Source organism: Tachysurus vachellii, chromosome 26 (assembly GCF_030014155.1).
Source record: "Tachysurus vachellii isolate PV-2020 chromosome 26, HZAU_Pvac_v1, whole genome shotgun sequence".
Classification (NCBI taxonomy): Eukaryota; Metazoa; Chordata; class Actinopteri; order Siluriformes; family Bagridae; genus Tachysurus; species Tachysurus vachellii.
The window spans coordinates 13,619,350-13,637,456 of NC_083485.1; the positions used below are offsets into that span (position 1 = coordinate 13,619,350).

Genomic DNA, 18,107 nt, shown 5'->3' on the forward strand with positions numbered 1-18,107 from the left:
GATAAAAGATGATGTTTCAAATTAGCCAGAAAAGTCTCCTATGGGTGCGGAAGCTGTTCTAATGAAACACACACACACACACACACACACACACAGAGAGAGAGAGACAACAAGAACATATTTCTTTCCCTTTCTTTTCTTGCCAAATGTACATTCATTCATTCATTCATCTTCTACCGCTTATCCGAACTACCTCGGGTCACGGGGAGCCTGTGCCTATCTCAGGCGTCATCGGGCATCAAGGCAGGATACACCCTGGACGGAGTGCCAACCCATCACAGGGCACACACACACACTCTCATTCACTCACGCAATCACACACTACGGACAATTTTCCAGAGATGCCAATCAACCTACCATGCATGTCTTTGGACCGGGGGAGGAAACCGGAGTACCCGGAGGAAACCCCCGAGGCACGGGGAGAACATGCAAACTCCACACACACAAGGTGGAGGCGAGAATCGAACCCCCAACCCTGGAGGTGTGAGGCGAACGTGCTAACCACTAAGCCACCGTGCCCCCCCCTGCCAAATGTACAGTGTTCAACAATTCAACAAGTGTGACTTCCTGAAGAATCAAAAGAAGGGCAAATAATCTATAATAATCCTATCGTGGACGTTCAGCTGGAGCGGAGACGTGAAGAAGAGACGAAGAGAAGCTAAAGTGCAGAATGACAGCAGTTCTCTTTCAGAGCAAAGCTCTACGTATATGCAGCGAGTCTCTGGCAGGAATCCTAACTATTTATATCTTCCTTACTCACAAGGAAGGTGCATTTTATCATACAAGCTGTAACAGCCTTCACTTTTCGTGCGTTAGATACATGCTTACACAGTCGAGTGCAAAAGTAAGTACCCCCTTCACCCCTCCACCCTGCCCCATTCCCTTCTCTCGGGGGTTCAAAAAAGTATTTTTTTTATGCACTGGATTTTAAACAAAATACAAGAAAGTGATCCAAAAACATAAGGGGGTTACTTTTTTCCCTACATATTTTGAACATATTTATTACCCATACAGATTAAGAAACATTAATTAAATGTTACATCTTGGTTTAAAAAAATAAATAAATAAATAAAATAAACAAACAAACAATTGTTTTCTGATAAGGGTGCACTAACTTTTGCACCCAACCACCAAAGCTCTGGTTGAAATCAGACCTCGGACGAACACGACGCGTTCAGAAACCTACGACTTTATTGATTAGAAAACATGAAAACAAGGAACAATATTTAAAAAATAAACAAAACAACAATAAAAAAACAACAACAACAAAACACCACCACCAGCAACAACAACAACCATGAATCGAAAGCAAGGCAAGTCGCCCCTTAGTCACGTCGTCCTGTGAGTGTACGGAGACTACGGTTCCCATTCGAGGGGGAAAGATGAAGACAGGAAAGAGCAGAGGATGATGAGGAAAAGCGAACACCTCTCCAACTCCAACCCCAAATACAAGGGGAAAAAAACAACCAAACAAAAAACCTTTTAATTCCAAAGCTCTATTTATGTCAGTCGTGATCACTACAGAAACGTCTGACTCTTTTGTATCGTGATCAATTTAAAAATTTGGATTCTTTATTAGAGGAAGCTAATACTGTCTGATGAAAGTGTTGATATCTTTGGCCAGACGGTGCGGCAGACAGAGAGAACGTCTCGGTTACTGACCCGCACCTTTCCATCAGGACCGTTATCGTGAACCGTCTCACAGCTTTAACAAACAGGTTAAGTTTAGTGTGAAAATAAACGTAAAACACTCGAATTCTCGCGGTTTCTCCCAGTCTAACGTGACACAAAGCCGTAAACGTCGGATCAGATACAAGAAAGTCCTAAAAGGCCTCAAGTGCACATCATGGATTGTCCTCAGACAACAACAACAACAACAACAACAAAAAAAAGAGTCCTTCTTTAGCGTAAACCTTCAGGATTTCGTGCTAGTAAACGTGTCAGGTGTTTTTTTTTTCGTCTTCTTCTTCTTGAAATCTCACTTCACGAGAGGCGGAAATGCTCGAAGCGTCAAAAATGTTCAAAACCAGCTCAATAAATAAAGTATTACTGGAATGAGGATAGGTCTACCAGCCAAAGTACAGTATGCACATTTACTGTTCTCTCTTCATTAAAACATTTTGCATTTTCTTTGTACAAAAATAGAAGTTTGTGACATCCAAAAAAAAAAAAAAAAAATTAAACCAACCAAAAGAGAGAAAAGAAAAAAATACATAACAGTATTCAAGTTTCAAAAATAAATATTTCCCTTTTGACGCTCAGAAAAGGTTCATTGACAGTTCAGGATCAAACCCTTATTGGGACTGATAAGAATATAGATATATATAGATATATATCTATATATATATATATATATATATATATATATATAGACAAAGAGAGAGATTTCTATATAAATAAAGATTTCATGTATTTGTTTAGTAGGAAAGGCAGTTGGACAGAAATTCAGTGCACCAACAACACGATAAGAGTTCTCGCTCTGCGTGAGCGTCAATCACCTTAGAAAAAAAAAGCAAGCTGCTGTGAGTAGGCAGGTGCCAATACTTATGAAACGAAGACAATATTATCACGTTTGACGCTTTGAAACGTCGTCATGCGCTCAGGTTTCGAGGCGTCGTAAACGAGACGTCGTAAACGTTTAAAGAGATTTTTATGAACAGATTTCGCCAGTCGTTTGAACTAATGCTAACTTACAGTATTAGCTTTAAGCACAGATGCTTTAAACACCCTCATGCATTTTAACTCAGGAGCCAGAATGACAAGATCAGCCTTTAAAAGTGCTTTTTTTTTTTTTTTTTTTGTGACAAATTTCAAATAGAAATTTTGACAAAAATCAAAAGATCTTTGACTTCGCTCCTAGACTGAACGAAGCGCAATTTCATCAATTTAAAAAACAAACAAACAAACAAACAAACAAAAAAATTCTGAAAATTCCTTTCCTGCTGTAGGATCGTTATTTCTAAACCTTTATAAAGTGAATATGAAGTAAACTAGTTCTGGATTGATTCTTCGTACCAAAAATTCAACAATCTTGACGTTTTATTTGTTTCCAACAAAAACAAAGGCAAACTATTACGCTGTACACGAAGGATAAATATTAGACATCGTTTACTGTTTCGACTTTATGTGCAACTATGTAGTTCCCAAAAAAAATAATAACAATAATAATAAAAAAAAAAAGCAAACAAAAAAATAACAAAAGTGCCAACACGACACCGGTATTTTAAACCTGTACAGTCCTTTTACATAAACAACATAAATATCATAGATAAAGTTTTTGCATAAATAAATTTTTTTTTTTGTTTTTTTTTGTTTTGTTTTTTTTTTTTTTTTAAGAAATTTTAAAAAAAAAAAAAAAAACAAACAAAAAAAAAAAAACAAAAGCAAAATACTATTGATCGAAAGCCCTTTTCTGGCTCCAAGCCCTCATCTGGAAACACGTCCCTTTTTATTAAAGCCTCAGCGGTTTAAATTAAAAAGAGCAGCCACGAGGCGTTAAAACACAACCCACTGAATACAGTGCAAAAGGTCTCGGGAATGTTCAGGAATTTTATGGGATGCCGTTAAAAAAAGTGCTGCACGGGACCGACCTTGTGTTCTTGTTCATAATATAATATAATATATAATATATAATATATAATATAATATAGTAAACACAGTCAATCATGAAATAATACTTATAAAATACTTTGCTTAAAGATTATTTTAAAAAAAAAAAATTTAAAAAAGGAAAAAAACAAAGAGGAACTTTTCCTGTATTTTGCGTTCACAAATTGCACGATATCAAACGAACCGACGGATGCACAAAGGATTCAATGTATAATCACTCAGACTGGACTGCAACAAATAAGTCTCCACTTAACCACAACACTTTTGACATACTGAATATTCATACGAACGGCGTCATTTATTTTTAGCTGTGTATCTTTCTGTGCGGACGCCTTCGAATCCGGAACAGAGGAAATTTCGCTCGTGCTTCCGGGTCACTGTGGGTTTGTATTTATCAACGTAGAAAAGTTCAGATTTGCAGAATAGTGCATGTTGTTCGGGGGAAAAAAAAAAAAAAAAAAAAGTTACCCTGCGACTGTAAGTGAGATCGTACTCCCATCAAAGTGAAGTGTAAAATCTTTGTTTTTTTCACAAGCTGCTCATCCTCAGGGGAGATAAAACATTTTTTTCGAGTCGGAGGAATCCCAGCTGAGAGTCGCTCGTTGTTTCCGTTCGAGTCGTCCCTCACGTGTCGGGTTCGGTTGGTATTGCTCTGAGTCGGAGTCTCGGTCCTTATTAACCCGATGGAGTAAAAAGTGCAGTTCGATGTGAAACGGCTTGTAAGTGCGACGCAAGGCGTCGCAGTCTGTACGCAAGGAGAGAATATTTCCTTTTGGCCAGAGAACACAGCTGAGAGAGAGATCGCTCTGACATGACAAGTTGCTGTGTGAGGTTTTCTCTCTCTCTCTCTCTCTCTCTCTCTCTCTCTCTCTCTGTGTGTGTGTGTGCCTTGTCTGCGAGGTTCTGTGTCAGGACGAGGTTTCCGTTCTCTTTCAAGCCTTCTTCGGTTTTCGCTGTTCATCTTTCACAGCGACTTGAAGTAACAGAAGGGAAATAGAGAGTTCAGAGCGAAGGAAATAAAAAAGGACCTTCAGCAGCTGGTGCTCTCGCTGCTCTTGGCCATGCTGGCCGATCCGACTGCGATCTGACAGCCGTTGGTTACGTGGTTCATGACTTTCTGTTTGAGCTGCGCGACCTGCTCGCGCAAGATGCTGGCAGTAGATGCCAGGTCAGAGTTCTGTGTCTTCAGCACCTTCACCTTCTCTTCCAGGCGTGAAATGCGCTCCAGCTTCCTCTTGCGACACTTGGAGGCCGCGATACGGTTCCGCAGCTTCTTCCTCTCGGCCTTGATTCTCTCCTGGGTCTCGAGGTCAATAGGTGAGAGGGAAGGCGGAGAACCGGTTGGATCTCCTCCAGGGGGGTGAGGAACCTCTGGAACGGTCTGAGGGGCATCAAGACCTCTGCCGTGAGGGTGATGACCTTGCCCCTGGCTGGAGTGGGCTGCAGCGTGTGCCGCGCCGTAAGAGAGCTGACCTCCAGGGTACGATGTAGGGAGCTGGTTGGGGTTATAACTGCTCAGGTTGGTGTAGATCGGCATGTCTGTGCTTGACATGAGGTTCCTTTGATACGGCCCCTGAATGGAGGATGATGGGGATATGGGAGCCCCGACCAACTGGTTCTGTTTGTGCAGATCTGCCAAAGCTTTGACGAAACCGTCTGCAAAGCCTTCCTGCTCGTTTGTGGCCTGGTTCCTGTACATGAAAGTGTTAGTGGAAGAGCTCGGTGCTGGGCTTGTTGTGACCAGCCCCTGGTTAGACTGGATGATCAAGTGCTCCAGATCGGGATTGGAGAGTTTCAAGAGGTTCATATCGGACGACGACATCAGAGCGCCGTTCGGGTTGCTGTTCATGCCCAGGTTGGGGTTGACGCTGCTCCCGGCTTGGCTCTGCAGCAGCTTCAGACCCTGCGTGCCTCCGACCACTCCGTGGAAATTGTGCATGGCCATGTTCTTCTTACTCATCATCTTGTGGCTTTGATAGCGATCGTAGTCTGGAAGTTGTCCGAAGTTTGGAACGCTCGGCGTGTCATCGTGGTAGAAAGGCGTTTCCATCTTACCTGTCATTGACGCTGGACTGGGAAATCTTCATAATCTGATTAAGGGGGTATCAGAGCAGGAAGCGTTCACATTAAACATAGTCCACACCTTGTGCACGGGGTTAAAAGCCTCTGTATGACAACCTGAAAGAGAGACACGTGCGTAAATAAGAGAGAAAAATAAACACCAAATAACTTCTCACATCATTGTTCACTCTCAGCCCAGAGATACACACAGATTAGATACACGTGTCCTATGCGTGTTAATGAGCAACTGATGAATAACGATTACAGTAAAGTCTCGCGCGCCTCTTACGGTCTGTGTAGGTGACCGGAAAACCCGACAGGACGAGTCACACAAATCACCTCCCCGTAAAACGAGCGCGTACGTGTGATCGTGCGCGTGTTCGCGACTGGTCATGAATCAGACGTGAGAAATACCGTGCGAGGCGGAGATCCGTCACGCGCGCGAGCTCGAGCTCAGTCCACACGGAGCGCGAGACCCACCGACGGCTCTGCGTCCGACGGCGTCACGGCCATATAATCCACACCGCGGTCGGTAATCACAGGACGTCAGTCTCTAATCTCTCTGTCGAGAAGTTGTGATGGTTTACAGATATGTCTAGAACAGCCGTTGTTGGTTTGTAGCGAGCGCGTGCGCCTCTCACTCCGTCTCCGCGCGACTGCGGGACTTTTCTGCTCGGCTGCTCGGTAAAACTACACGCCCTTCGCCTCATCTGCTTCGAGCCACTTCCTGATGGTTATCCCGCTCGCACCTAGCCCCGCCCCTTGCACCATTCTCGTCTTTTGATTGGTTGTGAGAAAAAAAAGCGTAACCGTTACTATGGTTCCCAGATTTCAGCTGCTCTACGGAATCGATTCTTTTTTTTCGAACGAAACAGCAAAGAATCGACTCGTCCTAATTTCATTTGATTCGATATACCGATTCTTAGCGTAACAACTTATTTACAGCTAATAAATACAATACAATGTCCTCCGTGTGATGCTTATTAAGCTTATTATAGCTGGATTTTTTTTTAGTATTGCTACTTAAATGCACATGCCTATTATTAAAATCAAGCACAAAAATGAACTAAAATCAAGCAAAAAAACTCAGCCTTTTCTAACAGGTTAACAAAGAGTCGACTCGTTTAGAGTCGATTCATTTATTTGTGAATCGATTCCATATTTTCAATTCAGTTTTATGACTTGAGGAATAAATGTGAAATCAGTCAGGTTTCTAACTCAAAGAAGTTAAAAAAAGAGTCGTTCGTTTAGAGTCGATTTATTTGTGATTCGATTCAATTTTTTCCAATTTATTTTTATGACTTGCAGAATAAATGTGAAATCAGTCAGGTTTCTAACTCAATCCAGTTTTATGACTTGCAGAATAAATGTGAAATCAGTCAGGTTTCTAACTCAATCCAGTTTTATGACTTGCAGAATAAATGTGAAATCAGTCAGGTTTCTAACTCAAACAGGTTAACAAAGTGTCGTTCTTTTAGAGTCGATTCATTTGTGTATCGATTCCATTTTTTTCAATCCAGTTTTATGACTTGCCTCCTACAATAACGTGTGAATTAACACACAGTAAGCTTGTTTTTAAGCACCCACAGTGTTGAATGAAGTATTTTGTTGTTAAGTCTACATTTGTGAGATGTAGGTTTTATCATCACTGAGGGGATTTTGTTGTGATCACCACATCATTCGAATACTAGAGCATGTAGTTCTGGGAAAGTGATTTGTACTGTCACTTATTCGTCATTACCACAAGAAGATGGAAGCGATTGCTTGTACTTATTTTTGTGCACATCATGAAAAATTCGAACGTCCAGAAGATCAGAATAGAAAAAGATCAAAAGTTTTCTTTTCTTTTTTCCCCTGACACTGTTTTACATACAGTACATACAGAATAACCCCAATCAAATACAGTACAGTTTAACAAATGCATTTCACCTGTAATTCATCAGCATAAACCTGCCATTACTGTACTGCATATAAAATAAAGCATAAAACCTCTACACATCTGTTATAAATCCATTTACTCATGTCTTACGGTGATACAGTGGTAAGATTTCCCTGTTTGATTACTGGGAAAACCCCTTTCTGATGACATATTCTGAAGGTGCATGCAGCACTTCGGCAGGATGTGTAGAAGCTAGATTTAATTGGCACCCAGGATCTTTCATACGGTGTATTTTGTACGGGTCCTTATTTACATTTACAATGTTTCCTGTCCGGTGTCAAACAAACGAGGATGAGGTTCACATCCGAATCTGGTTCCTCTCAAGGTTTCTTCCTCATATCATCTCAGGGAGTTTTTCCTCACCACCGTCACCTCCGGCTTGCTCATTATGGATCGATGTTATTTCTATACTTCCGTAAAGCCGCTTTGAGACAAAGTGAATTGTCTATAGAAATAAATCAAATTATTTTCATTGTATCATCCATTGTACACAAAAAAATGGAGGAACGCTTTGAACGAGAGATGAAGCACGTGAGATGAATAAACCACGATGTCTGCGTGCTGTTATAGAGTTAGTATTACCACAACAATGATGATTCTTTTCCAAAAAACACAGTCTTGAAGAGTTTTATTCCTCTTTTATTCCTCTTATATTACAGACATTTGCCAGCGAATGAAACTTTAAATTAAAGAACTGACAAATCATATCGGTTATGCTTGATGTTGTGGAACGTCTGTAAGACAGGTTTGTTCCTGTTATCACTCAGCTATAAAAAGTCATTTCCTCAGCAACCTCATTTTTTTAAGTTACAAAGACAAAAAAAGAACGCATGAAGACTTTCGTGCTACCAAAATAAACGCTCGGTGAGCGAAAGCTGGAAATATAGCAGCTTGTTATAGCGGCCATTTCTTTCTTTCTGTCTTTCTTTCTTTCTTTCTTTCTTTCTTTCTTTCTTTCTTTCTTTCTGTTTCTTTCTGTTTCTTTCTGTCCTTCTTTCTTTATTTCTTTTTCTTTCTTTCTTTCTTTCTTTCTTTCTTTCTTTCTTTCTTTCTTTCTTTCTTTTTTCTTTCTTTCTTTTTTCTTTCTTTCTGTCTTTCTTTCTTTCTTTCTTTCTTTTTTGAGGATTTCTGTATGGAGGCAAAATTTACATAAACGGCTGCTAATAAATTTTATTGTTCTTCTTCTTGTTGTTATTATTATCTGTATAATGTTCAAATATTCAAATATTTAAAAGCAATAGTTAGGTTCATTTGTTCAAAGGAAAAAATAAGCCCCACGTTTGAGGTTTAAAAAATGGCTTGTAGTGTTTAACAAGTTAAAAAAAAGTGAATTATAGAAAAAGAAATAAAATCTTATGCTAGTTTCAGTTTTTTTTTTTTACCTGAACGACTGAGTTTTATTGCGCTAGTCAAGTGAAGTTTCCACTGATCGTATTGGCAGGTGAAGAGGTGAAGGTGTTTGGAGATGCTGTTTTGGCCCGTTGAAGGTTTCAGTGTTACGGAGTGTGTTCTGTGCTGACAGGGTTGAGGACAGTACAAATGCCTGAAGCAATAACACTGCTACCCTAAACCAACACAGAGGCTACATCTCACCCGTCTGCATGAGTTAACTGCTCTAAAGGTGATTCGCTGCAGGATATTATTCCTCCATCCAGTCCAAAACACACACACACACACACACACACACACACACACACACACACACACACACACACACACACAGACATACTCACACACTCCACACAAACACACACTCTACTCAAACACACACACACACTCACACAGACTCCACACAAACACACTCTCACACACACTCCACACAGACACACACACACGCACACTTACACACTCACACACACATTCCACTCAAACACACACACGCACACTCACACACACACACACACACTCCACACAAACACACACTCACACACACATCACACAAACACACACTCCACACAAACACACACACTTCACTCAAACACACACACGCACACTCACACACACACACACACACACACACACACACACACACACTCCACACAAACACACACTCACACACACATCACACAAACACACACTCCACACAAACACAAACACGTCACTCAAACACACACGCACACTTACACACTCACACACACTCACACAGACTCCACACAAACACACTCTCACACACACTCCACACAAACACACACACACGCACACTTACACACTCACACACACATTCCACTCAAACACACACACGCACACTCTCACACACACACACACACACACACACACACACTCCACACAAACACACACTCACACACACATCACACAAACACACACTCCACACAAACACACACACTTCACTCAAACACACACACGCACACTTACACACTCACACACACTCACACACACACACTCCACTCAAACACACACACAAGCACACACAGACACACACACTCTCACACACACAAGCTCTCACACACATACATCTTAGCTGCTTTCACACCTGTTAGTCCATTCGCTGAGTCTGAATCAGAGCCAAATTGATACTTGTGCTGCTATTTGACTTAGTTTAGTTTCACAGTGTAAAGCAAAAGCAAAGTAAAAAGTGAGTGTATAAATGTCTGGGTGGCATTCAAGCCGGAAAACATCCTCATCTGAAAACACTTCCATTAGTTGGTTAGAATTACGACGATGGAAATCAGACAAACTCAGAGCTGGTGCAAAGTGATTCATTTATTACCTCATTTTGTTCATGTGCCACATTCTGGATTTAATTTCTGGATATTTTTCTCTTTAAAATATCCTGAAGTTATTTAATTTCTCCTCTGGAGATACTGAAAAAATTCACAACCTAAAAAAGTCACATTTTGTTTGATTCGATTCACAAATTCAGTGATTCGATTACATTCAATTCGATTCCTTGATTCAGAGTCAAATCGCTTAATTCTCCCAGAAGTGGACCGACATCACCTCGCTCGGACGCTCCTGGACCGGTTGTTTTGGTCCACACCCAAGCTATGAACGCCGTGTTCTCACCTGCCAAAACAGCTACACGGAGGCGGAAAACATATCAGAATACCATTCAAACAGTATAAATGCTGCATACGTGAACACACCTTAAAATAATAATCTGTGTCTTCCTCTGTTGTCATGCAAGAAAGAACAAGAAACTCCTACAGTATTTCACAACCGAAATTCACAAACTTTGCAAATAATCAAAACTAAGTGTAAAATAAAATCCTGTTATGACAGATGAAAGAGAGACGTCGACGAACCCGACTTTCAGATTAAACGTAACGTGCCGTAACATGAGTTTATCATTTCAAAGGCGAGCGCAGACTTATTCTACGTTTCCCGATACGACGTGAAGCGCATGGGAGAAATAATCTTCCAGCCTGTTTAGTCTCTGATGGCAGAGGAGTTTGTGGGGTGTGATGTAACGAACAGCCACCTTGTTTCTGCGCTCCACATTCACACTCTCCGTTTATCTCGGAACTGAAAGGCTTAATAACGGCCACCTCGGAGCCGTAGGAAGAAAAAAAAAAGCCAAGCCTCTTAGCTTCATGAAAAACATTCTTGCTTTTAACACCACAACAGGTCTGCTATTTTATTATCAGCAGGAATATTCTATTTAATCATACTGCCGAGCAGCAGCCAATGGCCGAGAGTCAGCGCTGCGTGGAAAGCCATTGTATCAAGAGTCCATTAGCTACTTTCACTCTATTCATTTCATTCAGCGAACATGTTTTAGCTCGTCTTAGGCTTTCTGAGCTTCGTGGAGATCTTTTCCAAGTTGATCACATGGTCAGGGTGTATTTTAATAGCTGATATTTAATAGATGTGTTGCCTGATCCTTGGATCATGGTAGCAGTTAGTTATTGGCACTAAATCTGAATTAATTTCTGCTTACAAACTGGAGAAATGTTCGCAGATGTCAATGAATCATGGACGTCGCTGTTTCTTTTCATTGCATAAACATATCCGTCATAACCACTCAAACTTATATTATCTTTTCCCTGAACTTTAGTTGCTGGAATTGTTGCTAGTATTTGCGAATATAAGTCTAGTGCTAGTGCGTGAGTGAATGAGAGTGTGTGTGTGCCCTGCGATGGGTTGGCACTCCATCCAGGGTGTATCCTGCCTTCATGCCCGATGACGCCTGAGATAGGCACAGGCTCCCTGTGACCCGAGGTAGTTCGGATAAGCGGTAGAAGATGAGTGAATGAGTGAAGACTAGCTACTACTTTATGATCAATTTTGTTCAGTTTTCCTCACATAAATTATGACCCTTAACCTATTCACCTAATGCGATTTGTATATTGAACCGACATTGTGGCCGGTACGGTACGTTGCTACAGAAGCACATCGACCTACGGCTAGAGAAGGACGACTTGAGAAGCTCTCAGCTGTTATTCCTGTTCTGCGTTCACGAGACAACACCGTAGAAAAATAATAAAAGAGAAGAGAAAACAAAGCACGCCTCTCCTTGGGCCCGCTCGGTGTTTATTTACCCGCTTGGCTGCCACAGATATTAGTGGAATAAATGACCGTGTTCAGGACGAGAGGCTTTTGAACAAACAGCCAGTGAGGTAGTGTCTGAGCGTGTAGAATAAACACACATTTGCGTCTAGCTTTGAGGAGTGGCTGGTCAGTCGCCAGTTTGTGTGTGTGTGTATGTGTGTGTGTTTGTGTGTGTGTGTGTGTATTTGTGTGTGTGTGTGACAGATTATAGGTTAGTGGTCGCTCTCTTTGCCTGACACTCGCTTCTGGGCAAAACTACAGTGCAAGTAGGAGCTGGTGTATGGAATTAAAAACTGTTCGTAACTGAGATTCCTGAACTTGAGCCGAAAAAAACCCGAGCTGCCAGAAAAACGTCTTAATAAATCAGTAGAGGCCTTTATAAAATCTGGACCCAGTTTATATCTTGTTTTCTACTTCATTACCCCTCATTTTATGTTCCCTACTAAGCAAAGATCAATTTCAACCCTAATCCCGCTGTTATACATCTACAGACATACTACTAAAATAATACAACATCAATAAACAGCATATATTATATTAATATATTAACCGTGTAAACTGTAGAGACCTTGATAGCAGGTGTGTGTATGCGTGGAAATGATGAGAATTAAAGTTCTTTGTAGTAAGTCATATCATTTGACTCGATTGAGTCGATTCCTCTTATTCCATAATGACTCAGTGATGTTTTCGCATACACACAGGGATTTCCCGCCTTATTTTATGTTCTACTTAATAAAACAGGCCTATTAAAGTCAGCAAGGTGCTACTGACGAATACTCCTGCGTATGTGCTGTGTTTAAGAGATTTTAGTTCTATTTATTCAGGTAATTGTTTGCCACGCATGCTGAGTTAACTGTTCACACATGACTCACTGATCCTAAAAACATCAGAGGTTTAAAAAAATTAGCATGGAAGCACTGAAACGGTTGAAATCACACACAAATCACATCTTTGTGTAAAAATGCCGGGTGACTCCATGTATCAGTTTATTTAAAAGAAGCGAGTCGAAGAGCCGAATCAAAGAGTCGACACGTTTGGAGATGACGCGTCACTACAACACAACATAGTTGAGTGATTTGGGCAGGGATGATAGAGACACCTCTCTCAACTTGAGCAGTGACATTTCATGCTAGCTTTTGATGAGTGTTATTTGATATCTGAGGTAATATCCTGCCCATGAGATGTGGAGCTCCAGTTTAGCGGGCCACCTCATTCCCCAGATGACTCATGCTCCATTCTGGTTGCCACAGAAACATTGGTTTGGTTGAATGTCAAGTTCGGACATGGTTTGGAGACATCAAATGGCATGAGTGAATGAAAGAGTTGAGAAGCGAAGAAATGCGAAAGAAAATGCAGAGGATATTCTGTTTACTCGTTAATAGTCAATGAAGACGTTACAGATGAGGGACAAATGAATGGAAAATTAAAACCTCCAGTGGCTCTGTTTTGCTATGGAGCTCAATTCTTTTCTCACTTTTATCCTACATTTCTATCCTGATGGGAGTGGCCTCTTCCACTTGGACTCCGCCCCAGTCCAAAAGAAGACAAGGGCTCATTTACTAGTTTGATGAGATGAAGTAAGTCACATTCTATAGCCTTCTCAGTCACCTGATCTCGGGCCAGTTTGTGGGATTTTGGACCGATGCTTTAAACAGAGATTTCCACCATTATTATTATTATTATTATTATTATTATTATTATTATTATTAATTAATTAATTAATTAATTTTTTTACTTCCAGAAAATCAATGCCAGCGTGCAATGAAGCTGTTCTGGTAGCTGATGGTTACAACTTTTTCATGTTTGTTCTTCAGAGGAAACATGGCATGAATCCAGTATGACATTACAGAGCTGAAAAAAATGCTAAAGACACTGTTGTAAAAAGTAAATGATTTATAATCACACTCACAGTGTTACTCAGATAAGATTCCCTTGAGTCTGGTTCCTCTCAAGGTTTCTTCCTCATATCGCTTCATATTGCCACCGTTGCCTCTGGTTTGCTCAATAGGGATAAATATGAATTAAAACTTTTTTATTTTGCATTTTCATATATTTCATAATTTGCTCCACATCATTCTTATTTGTCCTTAGATCTAACATAACAACCGGTCATCATTGATTTGGACCATTATTAGCTTCTAGTACACTTGTCATTGCTGTTACTGATCCTAAAATTGTGCTGAACCCCAACCATATCCATCTGCTCTCTGGCTCAGTTTGAAAATACAATTTGATTTGAGTGTTCTTTTTTTTTTTGTAAACCATTCGCCAAAAAGTCCATTTAGACTCCCCCTCCACTCCGTTCCGCTCCATCCTTCCAGAGCTCTCTGAAGTGGGCTGTAAAAACAGCGCTGGGTGTGCTCCGGCTTAAACGCCTGGCCTCGTGCCCTCTCAGCATCACTCAAAGCGCCCTAATGAGGCCTGGCAAGAGCAGGCTTGATTTATGCTGGTTCTGCTCGGCGACAGACAGAGGCTAATTAATGACAGCAGCTCCCATGCTGAATACAAAGTGGCCAGTGTGTCAGCGGACAGAACGGCAAAACCGTCATCAGAACATAGCCGAGAGTGGCTGTGGACACAAATATATTATAGACCGTCGGCTGGACCGTGACTGGTTTGAGTGACTGGGTAGAAGTCCTTGCTTTTCCTGTTTGGTCCACGCTTGATCCTGCATTAGGCATTGCATTTTTGGCTAGCCATTAGTCTAAAGTGTTTTGTTGCTCATTCAAGCGCAGTAGTTAGCTGTTTGACTCACCTTTTATTGATGTCATACCGATGATGATGACGAGGCTCCAGCCTCCAGCTCCTGCCTGCTCAGAGTCTACCCACGGACAATCCGCAACTTAGCATGAATGGGGGAAGTTGCACAAAAAATACACACTTGATGAGAATTGGTCTAATTGGTCAAATTCATTCCCGGGATGCACCAACACCAGACCTAATCATTCCCTCTAGAATTTTTGATGGTGATTGTTGGAAAACACTTTACTTGGTGAAAATGTAAGCACACAATTATAGTTTTAAACTCCAACCAGAAAAGAAACATATATAACGATAATGATTTTCTATGAGAGCCGCACAAAAGTTCGACACAGCCGAATGGAAGGAGACTTCGGCTGAATGCCTGTTGCGATGTCGTCATGATATAGTTTTTTATAATATATTCAATTTCTTTGTATTCATCAATTTAACAATTGGCATTGTCTCAAAGCAGCTTTCCAGAAACCTGTAGAAACAGAATAAAAATTATAAAGCTTAAAATTAAGTTAAATGTAAATAATTTAATTTCTACAATTGATTATTCATTCATTTTCTACCGCTTATCCGAACTACCTCGGGTCACGGAGAGCCTGTGCCTATCTCAGGCGTCATTGGGCATGAAGGCAGGATACACCCTGGACGGAGTGCCAACCCATCGCAGGGCACACACACTCTCATTCGAACCCCGATCTTGGAGGTGTGAGGCAAACGTGCTAACCACTAAGCCACCGTGCCCCCCACAATTGATTATATTCGAGTGAAATTGTGTAAACCAGACCTACTGAGGAACTAATACTGTAGGTCAGCGTAATTTCTGAGATCATTTCTGAGATGATCTCTTCAAATATTAACTGATGAAGAACCGAGCACAAAGCTGACCTACTCAATGGCAGTTTAAAGATAGTGTGATGGTATCCAAGTGGGTCTCCAAGTGGTATATCTTTCTTGGTACTTGATAATGCGTATATACTGATGCTGGTATCAGAATGAGTACTCAGAATTAATCAGTCAGGGTTTCAGTACTCTGTGCTTATAGAACTTACAGTATGTGCTCTCAAACCTTTGTTCTTCTCTCCTCAAACGGTCTACTAAGGACACTGCTTACATGCCAGAAGGTGTTTTACCAGGATGCTTGTATTGTCAGAAAGTTCAGACATACAAAATTGCAAAGATATACAGATACTGTATGAAGATTGTAGTCTATAAGGTCCATATATCGGTCATCTGTGAACTGTGTAATATCAGGCTGCTCTACTTCATATCTCTGCACTGCTCCTGGCTCAAGGCAAAAACAATACAAGGCTAAGTGCATATTTTAATATCTGTAATATTTGTCTGTACACAATGTCTTCTACTTGTTTTTATTCCCTGGTCTAGACTTTCTTAAATAAAACTTGGAAACTTTCAAATTTATTTTACTAAACTAGAATTCCAGTGCAAGAGGTTTAAAAAGACAAAGAGTTTATGTTTTATTATTACCACAATTGGTGGCATCATAGAACACTCCATCCATCCATCCATCCATCCATCCATCCATCCATCCATCCATCCATTCATCCATCCATCCATCCATTTTCTGTAACACTTGTAGCCTGGAGCATATCCCAGGGGAACTCGGGTCTCGGGTCTGGATGGGACACCAACACATCACACACACTTCCACACACCATTTACACTCTATTAAAAATGTTTGAAGGTTCCAGAACTTTGGCACTGGCCTTCCTTGGACTACTTTGCTGATGACGTGCCACGTTATACCTTTTAGGCAGCTCATCTCAATTCACAATCATGTAATTCTTTTACAATATTCTACAGTGAAATCATCCATTGTAAAGCTTGTTTATATTTTAAGGACTATTTGGTTAGAATTCTTCACTATTGGTCAGCATCTTCACCATGTCCCATTGATTGGTCAGCATCTTCACCATGTTCCATATAGTCTTCAAACAGCAGAGACTGTACTACTGTTTTGAAAACTCCAGGGCACATATTCATTAAAAGTATTAGTGTAAACTGTTTCTCCTAATGATGAAATTCTAAGAAAATTCTTATAAATGTGGGCATTTCCCATTGAAATTAAAGAGAAGATCTTAGTAAAGATAAAGTTATTTATAAAGCATCTTAACCCTTAAAAGATCTTATAAGGTCAAAGTGTTAGGAGTAGAGAGGAGGACTTTTAAGAGGCTTAAGAGTTCCTTTATCTCCAACACAGCAGCATTATATATATATATATATATATATATATATATATATATATATATATATATAAATAATATATATATATTCATTCATTCATTCTCATTCATTCATTTACCGCTTATCCGAACTACCTCGGGTCACGGGGAGCCTCTCAGGCATCATCGGGCATCAAGGCAGGATACACCCTGGACGGACAACCCATCACAGGGCACACACACACACTCTCATTCACTCACACAATCACACACTAGGGACAATTTTTCCAGAGATGCCAATCAACCTACCATGCATGTCTTTGGACCGGGGGAGGAAACCGGAGTACCCGGAGGAAACCCCCGAGGCACGGGGAGAACATGCAAACTCCACACACACAAGGTGGAGGCAGGAATCGAACCCCGACCCTGGAGGTGTGAGGCGAACGTGCTAACCACTAAGCCACTGTGCCCCTTCTAAGACATACAATATTCCTGCACTGTGTAGATGTTTACATTTAAATATCAAATATCTTAACATGGATATCTCAAATATCTTAATATGGAGAAAAAGTGAAGCTTTATAATAGACCAGATTTTAATCACAGTCATCAAAAGAATATATTTTATCTCCTCTTTAAGATAAAAGTTGTATTTTACTTGCACAGAGTTGCTCTGAGATAGTAGAAGATAATATTCCTAGTTAGAAAATTTTAAGCTAAATTAGGAGATCTCTGAGAGTCTTTATGAATACGAGTCCGGGTTTGAGAAGAACGATTCAGGGATTAATAGAGCATCTGACGCACCATGGTACACTCTTAATGATTTTGTGAAATGAACAGTGGAGTCGTGGGAGAATGAATCTGACCTCAGTCTGCTGTCTGACCGAACAGCACCTCTTCACGTTCAGTGCTTGCTGTTCATCCATCCAGGCATCCAGCCATCCATCCATTGTCTCTAGGCAACCATTGATAATGATGAAATGCCAGCGGTTCTGTCAGTTAATCTGATACGAGAGACTTGGGATGAAAGTGAACTAAAGCCACATGGGGTTGAGT

The 18,107-nt window shown here is 40.7% G+C and overlaps 1 protein-coding gene and 1 long non-coding RNA gene across 4 annotated transcripts in view; one reads left to right on the forward strand and one right to left on the reverse strand.

The window, feature by feature from the left end:
- LOC132841114 (uncharacterized) overlaps positions 1 to 18,107 on the forward strand; it is a 79,731-nt gene that overhangs the window by 21,829 nt on the left and 39,795 nt on the right. The gene's annotated exons all lie outside the window — the stretch shown is intronic.
- On the reverse strand, positions 1,174 to 6,391 carry june (JunE proto-oncogene, AP-1 transcription factor subunit). 3 transcript variants are annotated; one of them, XR_009647860.1, is made up of 3 exons: positions 6,085 to 6,391; positions 4,078 to 5,787; positions 1,174 to 2,498 (listed from the first exon to the last, which is right to left on the reverse strand). XR_009647860.1 is itself a non-coding variant. In XM_060863296.1 (2 exons), exon 2 carries the CDS (start codon positions 5,669 to 5,671, stop codon positions 4,640 to 4,642), a length of 1,032 nt encoding a protein of 343 aa, XP_060719279.1. In that variant the 5' UTR covers positions 5,672 to 5,787; positions 6,085 to 6,391; the 3' UTR covers positions 1,174 to 4,639. The 3 variants fall into 3 exon arrangements, 2 of the variants coding, with proteins under 2 accessions (XP_060719279.1, XP_060719280.1); XM_060863296.1 differs by having other exon boundaries at positions 1,174 to 5,787; XM_060863297.1 differs by lacking the exon at positions 6,085 to 6,391 and adding an exon at positions 5,960 to 6,070 and having other exon boundaries at positions 1,174 to 5,787.

Coding starts and splice junctions, on each gene's coding strand:
- june (XM_060863296.1), bottom strand. CDS start 5,671: ATGACAGGTAAGATGGAAACGCCTTTCTACCACGATGACACGCCGAGC.